Below are 14172 nucleotides of genomic sequence, written 5' to 3'. Positions count from 1 at the left end.
CTTCTTCAGCAATATACATTCTGATTTAGACCCAAATAGGTCAGATTTATTTCTTCAAAATATACCCTAGTTTATAGATTTGATCACTAATTAGCTATTTAAAATAGCCATCAACCATTACACAATCAAGGTTATGGCCCGGAATTTGCTGAGGTTAATTGCATGATTATTAGCACTCACTATATCAAAATTAAAATAAATCAATAAGAATTTCTGCAATACACCTGTGCACAATCAAGCACAAAGTCAAGATGGTATCGTCAGTGTCCTTTTTAAATTCCTGCAGAAATCAGTGAATGGATGATATCTTCAAAGTTGCACCCTGTTAATGAGTAATAATGGTGAATGATCCACTGGGCCCTAATTACTATACCTGGCCTTGAAAATCACTTGTGGGTGTTTGTATACGGACATAGAGTTCACATATATCCACAGTATCTGTGGAAATTTTTTCACTTATACCAAAGTTCATCAATTTGAAATTAATATTTAAGTTTAAAATATTTATTCTCTGCCTTAATTTCTTGTGTACATCACAACTTTATTTTACTGAGTAACCTGGTGGAAATTTGGACTTTTTTTGCTTCCTGATTTGCTGGCCGAGGATACTTCAAATTGATTGGCTCTTTACCCCTTTCGGTTACATCACAGTTGCAATTGATTCCTAACCGTTCTGATTAAGTTATTAACATGAAGCGTTGACTGTTTCTCCACGGATACTGCCTGCCCTGTTGAGTATTTTTTGCAATTTCTCTTTTTAATTATGATGTATATCACACATTATTAGCAGCCAAACTCAGGCAAGAGGTACAGAAGTGTGAAAACCCACATCTCCAGATTCAGGAACAGTTTCTTCCCAGCTGTTATCAGGCAACTGAACTATTCTATCAACAACCAAAGAGCAGGCCTGAGCTACTATCAACCTAATTGGAGGCCCTCAGACAATGTTCAATCGGACTTTACTAGACTTTATCTTGCAATAAATGTCATTCCTTTTATCATGTACTGGTGCATTGTTGGTGGCTTGACTGTAATCATGTATTCATCATCATCATCATCATCATATATATACAGCCGGAAACAGGCCTTTTCGGCCCTCCAAGTCCGTGCCGCCCAGTGATCCCCGTGATCCGCCACACCCGTACATTAACACTATCCTACACCCACTAGGGACAATTTTTACATTTACCCAGCCAATTAACCTACATACCTGTACGTCTTTGGAGTGTGGGAGGAAACCGAAGATCTCGGAGAAAACCCACGCAGGTCACGGGGAGAACGTACAAACTCCTTACAGTGCAGCACCCGTAGTCAGGATCGAACCTGAGTCTCCGGCGCTGCATTCGCTGTAAAGCAACAACTCTACCGCTGCGCTACGTGCCGCCATTATCTAGGAAAGAACTGCAGATGCTGGCTTAAATCGAAGGTAGACAAAATGCTGGTGTAACTCAGCGGGCTAGGCAGCATCTCTGGAGAGAAGGAATGGGTGACGTTTGGGGTAGAGACCCTTCTTCAGACTGATGTTAGGTGAGTGGGCGGGACAAAGTATGTAGTCAGAGACAGTAAGACTGGTGGGAGAACTGGGAAGGAGATGGGATGGAGAGAGAGGGAAAGCAAGGGCTATTTGAAGTTCGAGAAGTCAATGTTCATACCGCTGGGGTGTAAGCTACCCAAGCGAAATACGAGGTGCTGTTCCTCCAACTTGCACTGGGCCTCACTCTGACAATAGAGGAGGTCCACGACAGAAAGGTCAGATTGGGAATGGGAGGGGGAGTTGAAGTGCTGAGCAACCTGGTTGCTCCCAGTCCCAATCTGACCTATCTGTCCTGGGCCTCCTCCATTGTCAGAGTGAGGCCCTGCGCAAATTGGAGGGATATGGTTTATGTGCAGGCAGATAAGAGTTGGTCACGGCAACATATTCAGCACAGACATAGTGGGCCAAAAAGGCCTGTTCTTGTGCAGTACTGTTTTATATTCTATAGAGAAATAGAATAAACGCAAGCCTTGCATAGAAATGAAACGGCCAATTCCAATTATACGCTCAGCGTTCCATGCATGCATGACAAAAGGCAAACGTTTTACATCTGGCCCAAGGCATAAAAGAACAATCTATTTCTATCTAAAAAGTTATCAATTTACATTTTAAGTTGTCATAATGCAATATAATTATAGCAATTGCCTACTACTTTCATTAGTATTTTAAGTCAATTCTATTCGCCCTCCTAGGAATAAACTAGAGAACCCACAGCAGCTCCAGCCAGCACTGCAATCAGGATGGAAAATGCAGTTACAACAGACCTTTTACATAGTTAGAAGAAAGGAGAAAACAACCAGTTAAGACACATTTCATCAGGAATATCTATACTTTACTCAATTCACTTCCCCCTGCAAAATGGAGTGGTTTTAAACAAAGCTCTCAATACACTAATGATGGCATATAGGAGCCAAGTAACTGCCCTCAAACTGTTCCTTAAAAGCACTGCTGCATTACTTTGCCAAAGTCCACAGAACTTGCCAAATTTGGTCATGCCTGCTTAGCTTGCTCGACTGATTGTGCCAGAAAAGAAAATAAGACACAGATGTATTTGAGCTCTTTGTGGTGCCAGTAAAAGACAGTTAATGGCTTTATCTCAACCCTCCCCTCCAGCTGGGCACAGGTGGAGGATAATGAGGGCTCTCTCCCTATTCAAACTCAATTATTTACCAGTCATGATAACCAACATCTTGCACAGACAACCACATTAAGCTCGGCATCAAACACGCACCAAGAACTATTTCCTCTGACAAGCACTGAGCTTTGCTTACAAACTCAAGTGGGTAATAGTTTTCATTGGCACAAATTTAATTCTTGACATTTTCCCCAATGGTTTCTGCAGAAATGCCGGTTCAGAAATAGTCTGACTTGAATATTTAAGATTCATCGCATTATCCTGCCTTTCCTAATCGTATTGTTAAAGGAGCCAACTTGGTCACCTGATTTTCTTATCCATCATTCCGCCAATATGGAGTAAAATGATGCCTACACATCTGGCAGCTTCAGAACAGTGATACTAGATTCCATGGGGAGAAATATATAATTGAGCTAGGTTTATTTGGAATTAGATGCCACGGAGAATATCAGGAGTAAAACAAAGATTTGAAAGGGCATTGTGAACCGAACAAAAATTTGAAAGAAAGGAATATTTAAATAAAAAGAAAACTATGTCCTTCCTGTGTACAATGTATAATTGACCAAGATCCAAATTAGTTAATAAATGTTTGCACATTCGACACATTAAAATTATAATCTTACCATTTTCCTTTAATCAGCACAAATAATACCATCTCAGCTCTACACTTGCCCGATCACTATGTTTTAAATGCTTAACTTACGGAATTTATTACACTGATTAAAAATGTAAAATTACTCAAAATCATGTCGGTTTCGTTTTTGGGATCAAGTTTCAAAATAACTGACGGGTGGTCACTTATAAAACTTGTGTATGTGCTTATAATCACCTAATCTAACAGACTAAGCTGATATGATTACGTTATTTAACATTTGGTAATCAGTGAACTAAATTCTGTTCGGGTGCTGGACAAAACCAATTAGAATTGACAGCATTACAGAGCTTGGGTGCAACTCGCAAAAGAATTGTTAACAAGGATCAATATAACTAAATGTCATCTCTTTGATCTACTTCAACAATATGAAGGTACTGCATCAGACCAAGTGCTCTCAAGATCAAGATAGATGCTTGCTCAAAGTAGAGCTTGCACTCTCCTTCCTTTTCCATAATGGAGACACACAATTGCCTACCACTCAAACACTGACAAACACAACCGTCCAACAGGTTTCAAAACAACACCACATGCTATCAACCTAATACTTCACTACTAAAGTCTACACTGGAGTACCTCCAGCAACATCTCCTGTTGTGCCTCTGCGCAATTCCTTCAGTAACTTGGCAATCATTCAGAATGTTTTCCCTACTTCCACCCCAACTATCAGCAGCTTCCTTCAAAAACTCGTCCTTGGTCACAGATCCACCAGTGACCACTTCCCTCTTTTTCTATCTTGCCTGGATGGTATTGGACCGCAGACAATGGAAAACAAAAATCCCCAAGTCTCTTAGAACTACCAAATTACCTAGCTGTTCATATTTTCTTTTACAAAAGACCATTGTGTAAATAAACAAAAACAGTCCAATGAAATTAATAGAAATTCAGCATGGACCAGACTGTCATACATTACTAAAAACATCTGAAAGATCAGCATCACGGAGTAATTATAGAACAAAAGATGGCCATGTGGCCCATCTAGTCCCCGCCAGTTCTGCTGTGCAGCCAATCAGTCCCTTTCCACTGCTTTATCTAAGGCCGTGCACAATTTGTCGTGCCTGTTCAATTTGCTTCCAAAATCCCCTTCCACTCTCCTAGGAAGCACCAAGTTCCACGTCATTATCCTCACAACCACCCCGATATCACTCACCTAAAATCTTAATCCTTTATTCCTTTGTCCTTGCACCATCAAGTTAAGGGGAACCTAGCCTAAACCAACTATAATCTTGCACATATCTCCTCAACCTCTTTTTTTTCTGCTGAGAAAACCACAAGCCTCTACACTTCACCAGGTGGCTACAATTCCTCTTCGCTGAACCATCCTGAAAACCACGTCTTAATGGCACCCTTAATGGTCTTCACATTCTTTTTTAAGTGTGGTGAATATAAATGGAGAACTTACTCTGGTAACCTAGCCAGAGCGTTTTTCTAAATTCAATAATTACCCTATTTCATTCCACATCTTGATTTATAAAACTAACACCCCATACGTTTTACTAACCAGTTTCTCAATATGTTCTTAAACTGTCAAAAATCTATGCATAAGGATCCCCACGTTTCTCTGCTCCAGCACTTTTGAACTGGGCCATTGTCTACATTCCCCCTCACACAGTCCTTGTGCCAAGAATGCTTCACATCAGCACATCTTTACTCTATGCAACAGCGCTTGCACTGACCCTTGTGAAACATCCTTTAACATCCAACAGCATGCAAAACAACCATAATTTGCTGGTTTTAATCCTTCAGCCATTTTACAACAAATCTAATCTGATGCTCACCCCAGTACTTGATGAAAATCAACTTCTCAAACCCGCCTGTTATAGCACTTTGTCTGATGTTTTCTTAAAATCCACACAGACAATACATCATATACTTACTTTCCTTCAAACAGTTCTGTCAATTTCACCTCTCAGCCCCCACCTCCCCTTAAAAACCTTGGATTTAAGCCATCCAGAAATAGGCAACTTGCCCACTCTAAAAATAGTCAGCCTTTTTAGTTAATCCTGCCTTTCACATTTCAACCCAATCTCCTCCAAATCAAACTCCAGTTAAATATCTAGTCTTGCCCACGACCAACAATTTCCCACTCTCTTTGCCCCAAATGAACCACAGATTAAATGCCAGAAGTTATATCCAACGGTTCCCTTTTAAGTTGTTAACTGGCTTCAGAACAAGGAAGGAATATGCAGATTTAAAATAAAAAATGATCAAGTTGGAGCACGTGAATTCTGTTTCATAAAGTGGAAGTTACATTTCAGATAAGTAGCCCAAATTCCAAATACTTTCATGTCTGGAGATCTGTGTGAACTAATATCAGGACAATGTGGGAGGACATCATTTAGTATGGTCACCTGATTTGGCACGGCAGGGACACGGATTGATTGGGGGTCAGAGGGTGCACAAATTCCATCTTGGGTTAAACATCCATGTTTTTTTTAAATCATTTTTGACAAGAGTACTTCAAATATAACAGAAAACATTTTTGCATGCCCAGATGCTGGGTTTTGTGTCTCATGACCTTAACTTCAAACTCTTCTCTATTTTGCAATCCTCATATCAAATTAAACATGAAAAAGAATAGCCTCATCCTATTTGTCATTTCAAAGTATTATACAGAACATCTGAACAGCATTCTCCAAGTTTCCAGAAAAGTAAAAACCTGAAGAAAAAAAATCCCAGACAGTCTCCCCCGCCAAAAAGGAAACCATGTCAGGTTTACTTATTCTAAATCTATGTTAAGTCCATATGTAAGATTTCTGACTGGAACAACAATCTGGCTTTAGAATAACAAACTATAGTAATACTCAAAAAATGTAAAGGGCAAGAACTTCAACTGGCACACAGCCAGATCAAATACTGGTACACAGTCTCGAGCAGTATCAACTCAAGGATAGACTTTACAGCTGCAATATGCAATTTGTCAAAGAAAGGAAAAAATGATCAATAAAAAGACATCAGAAAATGGTATGCAGCATATTATTTAGTTAATTCGTAGGGAATAAAGTAAATAAATTGCTGAACAAATATACTGACCCTAGGGCACTAATCAGGCTGCAAACAAACTTCAAGAGCATTTAACATTGTTAACACTGTTTTTGGTATGTATTCCACAATCTGTATCCTCATAAACCCTGGGAAAATCAATTTATGGAGAAAAATAGAGAAATAAATTTTAGCATGGGCACAAATGGCTCTCACAAGTGATTAAAATGCACAGATTAATCTTATGTATAGATTTATAATCAGTGAAGGGTTAATTATGCGATATATTTCCAGTTATTGAGCATTCTTTACTCTACCAAACTATTTGCCGTGCAAAACGGTGCTGAGGTTTTTCGTGCATGTTTATCATCAACCTGGTATTTCTAATCAATGTATACGAACGATCTTTTGCAAAATTAAAAGTGACACGAATACTTGGTAATTATACAAAAGCATGACCAATAACAGGGACAAAAATCAAGTGCAGCAAATGTTGATCTTAGTTTTGAGTTTGTAATCAGAGTCAAATTAGAAGCCGCATTTTGATTTCTTTAAGAAACCATGACTGCAGATATTTGTTTAGTTGTCTGCTGATCATTAAATAAACTGCAGAGGCTCCTAAGAGAGTTCTCCAATTCTACAACAACCAACAGTAATAGTACTAACTAAACAATGCAGAGGAAACATGCGCAATTATAACTTTTAACAAAATAAAACATTCATTAGTATGGAATTACGTAAAACATCCCCAGGTTAAACAAGATTTTTTTTTAAAAAGGGGTATTTAATTGCCTTTTATCGTGTAATTTTTTTGAGTGAATTCAAGAAATTTTCACGAGCTTCTGTGAAATAGAATAAGGGTATTCAATTGCACTTTGTACTTCACAAATGGAGTATCACTCAATTGGTTAACAATACACCTTAATATTAATGAAATTTGATGAAACATACCAAACTATATGATTTGCAACACTGTCCATGTAAATGCACAGGGTCAAAGTGGAATTAGTGTTCACGTTAAAATGAAAGCTAATTTTTTTTAATAAACTTACATGCGAACAAAGAGAGACTGTTTTGCTGCCAGCTCGGGCGGTGAGTACTTCTCAACTAGTGCCAGCGTACTGAAGCCGAACTTATGAATTGGCTCATTGGAATCCAATGGTGGAAAATCGCCATCAACTTCTCCATCATCCTCGGCAATATGAAGGCAGTAGACGTCCACTTTTTCACTGTAATGAAGGAACAGTGAGCATTAGAAAAAGTCAAATCGGCAATGGTCAACTGGCAGCAGTGGTCTAGATTCTGGCCGCACTAACCTCCTGCTTATGAACAGAAGCCTGATTGGGCAAGAGAGTGCACAGTGCGGGGGGAATAAACATCAGAAAGTGGTTTGCTTCCATAAAAAAGGTAATTTTTTATTTTTTTTAATAAAGGCTCAAATAAATGTAACAGCGCAAGAGCTCACACTTTAACACATTAGCTTTCCACTCATGTTTGGAAGCAGAACAGAGACTTCGGCAAAAAAATTGTGAAAACCCACTGTGCCGGGTAGTTTTGTCAACATACCCACTGGTGTCATTCTGATTTTCGTCTCAGCAAACAGCATCGTGGTTCACAGGCTTGAAATGAAGGAACACTCAATTGCTAATAAGAAAATGCATTGTTCACCAGAGCACACATTTTTAAAACCTAATCTATTTAACCATGGACAAATGCTTCCAAAGCAGTCCAGACCAATATTTAATGGTTAGTGGGAATCTGATTTTCGAGACGATTAAACATTTACATTCTTTTGGCTCTCGAGTGCAGCAGGCAACCAGAACACGAGAGATTTACAGAAGCATGCAGACAGATGAGACACACTAAAGCCAAAAGACAGCTTCAGAATGTGGCCAGTGGTACAAAGAAACAGAAGCTGCAAGCTGAACAGGGAACTTGCAGTTAAGTTAAGGCAGAGGGAATACAATTGCTCTCATAATTAGCTTCTTATTCCCAATGCACAAAGGAACATTCAAAGTAAAATGCAGCATCTGAAATAAGGAATTGCACAAATATACAGCAGATATTACATATTATTTTCCATCAGGAATGTATAAATCGTTTTAAATACTACAGATGCATGCCAAAAAAAACAAGCCATCAACAGCATATGTTCACTGGATCTGTCTGATCTACCTAGTGTCTATTAATTTGTTTGGTTTTCTATCAACTATGAACAACAGTTCAGGCAGAGTAAACCTACTTATGTACTTCCTCAGTTTCCATTTCTCACCATGTTCTCTCCCTCCAACCCCATCCCGAACAATGCGTAACAATATGTATTTTAAAAATTCAGGTATTTGATTAAGGAATATCTGATCAATCTCAACTGGCTAGCTGGAAAATTAGCAAAGTGCCAGGGTTTTCCTAATGGCAAGGCCAAGACAATTAACAAGCATCACTGAAGTATTCTAACACATTTCCAATCCAAAATATCCATCAAGACATAACAGCATTATTTCAGCATCGTTAATTATTTTCTCCATGTGCGTGGTCTATCTTCATGTGAATGAAATACTGACACATCTATATTTAACATAATTGGTATTTTTCCACATCTTTATTACAATTTAGAAATTAACTCCAATACAAATTAAAACGAGAATACTTGTGCGGAATCAAATTACTTATCCAATTTATTTTCTGCATTTAGAAGCAGCACAAACAAAATTATTTTTTAGATAACCATTAATCTTCACCAATGCTCCAGAGACTAAAAAGAAATATATCCAAGCTGTGCATTAAAGGTACGTGGCAACTCAAGGTCAAGGTAAGGCCCAATCAGTGAACCTCCGTCAACAGAGTCATTTGATCCATCACGTCAGGAAATGAAAATACTGATTTATCGTGATCATTACGACATTCCCTGATCAGGGGACATAATTTCAACTACGAAGGTACCCTGAGAACTGATGAAAGCAGAACAACATTCTAACAGTTGGACAAAACATAGCCTCTCAAAACTGAACTTTTCATCAATCTCTTTCAGGGGAACTTGCATTCCATTGCAATCAAGTGCACAGGAGTTCAACGTGTAAGCCCGCTTCAGCAGCATGATTTATTACGCTAAAATATCCTTTGGAGTTGTATTTCCAGTAATATGGACTTCCATAATTTTGTAAAGTTCATTCATTCATATTGTTCAGATGAATGTCCATGGGTCTCCATGAGGAATCTACCACAGGTCTAACCCCAACAACCACATCAATGCACCTACATCTGAAACATATCAGCCATGGTTCAATGGTAACACTTTTCACCCTAGGTCAGAAATTTGAGAATGGAATCCAGGTCAATAAATCATGAGAGCACAATGTGCTGCCTTTTGGAAAGACTCAGAACCAAAACCTCATCAGCTCTCAAGAGAACGTCAAAGACCCCACGGCACTTGTAGACAACAGGTTATGGAAAATGTCCTTGCATCCTTTCCAAGAATTATGCCTCCAATCAAACAGATTATAGTGTCAATGTCATTTTTCTCATAAGATCTTAGTGGGAATATGTTGTGTGCAAACAGATTTCTGCACGGAGCTGCATTATGATCTTGACTAAATGAAAAGATGACCACTGGAATGCAAACGCTTTCCAGATGCTCTGACGACACCAGGTGTCACGGTGTATTTACTCACTAATGGGCAAGTGGGAGGCAGATAACAAATACTCAAGTTATTTGAACAATTGTAAAATTTCTCCTTTAAAATTTCAGAAGTCACTCACACCTTTGCACCACTGTTTAGCATTTTGGAAATCTTCTGTGTTGATAGTTATTAATCTGAATGGTGATCAATACTATGCAACAATGAAATAATACTTTTACGGTAACTCAAAGCTGGATTTAACAAAAATAAATTGCCATGAGGGTACGAGGATAATGTTTGAATTGGTTGGCTTTTATCTCTACTCTTCCAAGTATCAAATCCCTGCATGACCAAGTGGCATGATGCAATGGCATTTTACAACAAAGCTGCACAATTCTTTAAGCTTATAATTTAGGTTTCAAATCATGTTTATCTTATTAATATTTTGACTTGGTTCTATCCAACAATATTGAATTCAGTGATGTGTAAAATTGACAAAATTATAATATGTAAAAACTACAGGGCCAGAAAATTAAGATGATGTACATTATCTTATTTGAATGTAGTAACTCAGTTGAAAAATGTCTACATGCAAGTATTATACATCTATACTTTATAAAGCCTGGAAAATGGGTCAAAAACTAGGAACATTCATAAATATGTATGGCAGACTCAGCTGTCATTTTGTTGCATCACATCTTGAATAAAATCCCATTTTTATTTCTCTTCATTTTCCAGTTCCTCTTCAATTTTTATTTATATGCATGTTTGTAAGATATTATGGGAACTGTTGTTGCTCACCAACGGCCTTTTGACAAGGTGTTCATTTCTTGATCTTTTATTGTTACCTTTCCCTTTTGCCCATCTATGGCCGATCATGAAAAAGGAAGCCTTCTCAAAACATACTTGCCTAACCCCACGTGTTTCTCCACAGCCATACAGCCACTGTTCACCTCCAGCCCCTAGATGACTGAGGGCACTCAACCGCGTCCATGTGCCAAGCCAATCCCAACTCACGATAGAAGACACAAAATGCATGAGTAACTCAACGGGTCAGGCAGCATCTCTGGAGAAACGAATAGGTGACGTTTCGGGTCGGATCCTTTCTTCAGTCTGAGTTGCCCCAGCATTTTGTGTCTATTTTCGGTAAAAAACAGCATCTGCAGTTCCTTACTACCCAATTAACTGTGACCATTTTCCTCGCAACACCAATGAATTAAACTAAGTCTTGCATAGGACAATTTTCCATCAACACCTCTCGGTTCCGACAGATAAAATACATCACCTTGGATGATTTTTAAGTGACCTGGCTTTCGATATTTAAGGATTTTCAACGCTCCTTTCCCTTCCAACTTGACCAACTAGAGACTGATTTCACCAGTTTCCACACACTAATTATGAGCTTCCTCAAGTTTTGACACTTCCAGCTTGAATCTCACCACCATGCACACCTTCCTCCTCTTTCCTTCATCAACATACGGCTTCACTCATCAATACCATTTCCCCTTCCCACAGCATCTTCTTCTACAACTATAGTGATACATCATCTTTGCTTATTTCCATCCAAAGTCAAAGGCATTTTCTACATTAAAGTGAGTTACTAGTATACTATGTTCTTATTTGCTGCTCACAGTGCAGCCTCTGATAATTGGAAAGGCGAATACAGAAAGCAAAAGCAACTCAAAATTACCCTGAAACAAGGAACTGGATATGCTGGTTAATAAAAAAAAAAGACAAAGTGCTGGAGTAAATCAGTGGGTTACCGCAGCACTTCAGCAACTCTGTAGAACATGGATAGGTGACTCTTCTTTTGAAAATAGCTCCAGTTTGCAAGCCTAACCCTGGATGCTTGTCACTTCAGCCTTCTGTCCACAAGCTCCAATGCCAGGTGGTGATCTTAGTTACCCTTATGCATACCACTGGAACAAACTTTTATTTCTTTAGCATCACATTATTCTCTTCAGTCCTGTACATTAATACTTTGTTAATTAATCTCCAACATTACATTCTGTTAGACATTTCACTTTGTGCCCTGAAATGTGTTCCTTTAACTTCACAAAAGTTCATTGACTTGGCATATTAACCTCTTCCCCTTACACAGATGCTGCCTGACCTAAACGCTTCCTGCCATTTTTGTTCTTACCTCCAGAACCTCTAGTAGATTTTGATAAATCACTGCAACTTAGATAACGGCTCCACTGTAACAAAGAATTTTTTAAATCTTTTATACATTTGTAAAGATAAATAATAAGATTAATTCAATAAAAAATCAACAACTTTTACACATTAAAGAACATTGATATTTCACTGCTACCAAAAAAAATATTTTGAAATTGCATTCCTCAAGCATCTAACCATTTTATTTGCCACTCAATTTCCTCCAGTCCAGAAGTAAAAAAATGAAGTTGTCAAGTTCAGAGTTGAATCTTGCAACATTAGGCCATGGGTAGCCAAGGCCATTCAGAATGCACACTCTCAGAATAAATGCTCACAGAATGTACACTTTGCCATAAACTAAAGTGAACCTTTTCTTCTCCTAGTAGTACTGATAAAAATTATGAATTATAACATCCATTTTGCCATGCTCTGCCCAGAAGATCCCCTTTGTGAATTCTGATGCAACACAAGACATTGTTTCATGAATACGCAAGAAGGGACACCTTCTACACATTGCAAATCAGAAGAGATGAGGACACACGGGAAAATGCAAAGCGTAAAAGAGGACAAGCTAACAGTAAAATATCTTCCTACATAATGGAAAACAGAAATTGAAAAAATAAAGACACAAAGGATGTGTCTTTATTCTATTCTATTTGCCCAATTATTACCAAGTGCATCAAAGCTGACCAGAAAGTCAGACCAGAAAGTTTCAGCCGTCTAAGATACACCAAACCTCTACCTGACTATTAAAGTGACATGCTTTGGGGAAAACTCAAAGATTTTATAACCATACAACGCAGAACTGCAGACTCCACATGTCCCTGCTTCATACCACTTTCCAGCTACGTCTCGCCATGTCCTCGGACAACCTTGTCTGCTCTCTATGGTTCCACCAATTTCAGTGTCGTCTGCAAACGTACTAATCAGACAGCTTACAATATCATCCAAAAGGTGCCACAACTGATCATTGCGGTGCACCACTTGTTACAGACATCCAGGCAGAAACACACCCTTTGACCACGACTCTCTGCCTCCTATCCTATTTGGTGGCAAGAACAGGAAGGCAGATTATTATCTGAATGGTGTCAGATTAGGAAAAGGGGAACTGCAACGAGACCTGGGTGTGCTTGCACATCAGTCACTGAAAGTAAGCATGCAGGTACAGCAGGCAGTGAAGAACGCGAATGGCATGTTAACCTTCATTGCGAGAGAATTTGAGTTTAGGAGAAAGGAGGTCCTACTGCAGTTGTACAGGGCCCTGGTGAGACCCCACCTGGAGTATTGTATGCAATTTTGGTCTCCTAATTTGAGGAAGGACATTATTGCTATTGAGGGAGTGCAGCGTAGGTTCACCAGGTTAATTCCTGGGATGGCGGGACTGACATATGATGAAAGAATGGTTCGACTGGGCTTGCATTTCACTGGAATTCAGAAGGATGAGAGAGGGGATCATATAGAAACATATAAACACATAAAACATATAAAATTCTTAAAGGATTGGACAGGCTAGATGCAGGAAAAATGTTCCCGATGTTGGGGGAGTCCAGAACCAGGGGTCACAGTTTAAGAATAAGGGGTAGGCCATTTAGGACTGAGATGAGAATAAACGTCTTCACCCAGAGAGTTGTGAATCTAGAATTCTCTGCCACAGAAGGTCAATTCACTGGAAGTTTTCAAGCGAGAGTTAGATTTAGCTCTTAGGGCTAAAGGAATCAAGGGATACAGGGAAAAAGCAGGAACGGGGTACTGATTGTGGATGATCAGCCATGATCAAATTGAATGGTGGCACTGGTTCGAAGGGCCGAATGGCCTGCTCCTGCACTAATATTTTCTATGCCAACTTGGAATCCAGTTTACCAAGCCTCAGATCCCATGCGCTTTAATACTAGAGGGCATAGCTTTAAGGTGAGAGGGGCAAAGTTTGAAGGAGGTGTGCGGGGCAAGCTTTTGAACACAGATGGCTGAGAGTGCCTGGTGTGGGATGGTGGTGGTTGAAGCAGGTTTGTTAATGGCATTTAAAAGATGTTTGGATAGGCATATGGATATGCAGGGAATGGGGGCATATGGATTATTTGCAGTTACAGTGCATTCA

The 14172-nt window shown here is 39.0% G+C and overlaps 1 protein-coding gene across 4 annotated transcripts in view; it reads right to left on the bottom strand.

Annotated features, from left to right (window-relative positions):
* The window catches only part of mapkap1 (MAPK associated protein 1), a 247585-nt gene that overhangs the window by 117641 nt on the left and 115772 nt on the right, over positions 1-14172 (bottom strand). For all 4 annotated transcript variants that reach the window (XM_078426340.1, XM_078426341.1, XM_078426343.1 and 1 more), the window contains one exon: positions 7356-7532. In XM_078426340.1, coding sequence (XP_078282466.1) covers positions 7356-7532 — 177 coding nt within the window. The remainder of the gene's footprint in view (positions 1-7355; positions 7533-14172) is intronic.

This window comes from Rhinoraja longicauda, chromosome 31 (assembly GCF_053455715.1).
Source record: "Rhinoraja longicauda isolate Sanriku21f chromosome 31, sRhiLon1.1, whole genome shotgun sequence".
In the NCBI taxonomy this organism is placed as follows: Eukaryota; Metazoa; Chordata; class Chondrichthyes; order Rajiformes; family Arhynchobatidae; genus Rhinoraja; species Rhinoraja longicauda.
Note: the sequence above shows the minus strand (reverse complement) of the source record. Positions and strands in the feature narration are given on the sequence as shown.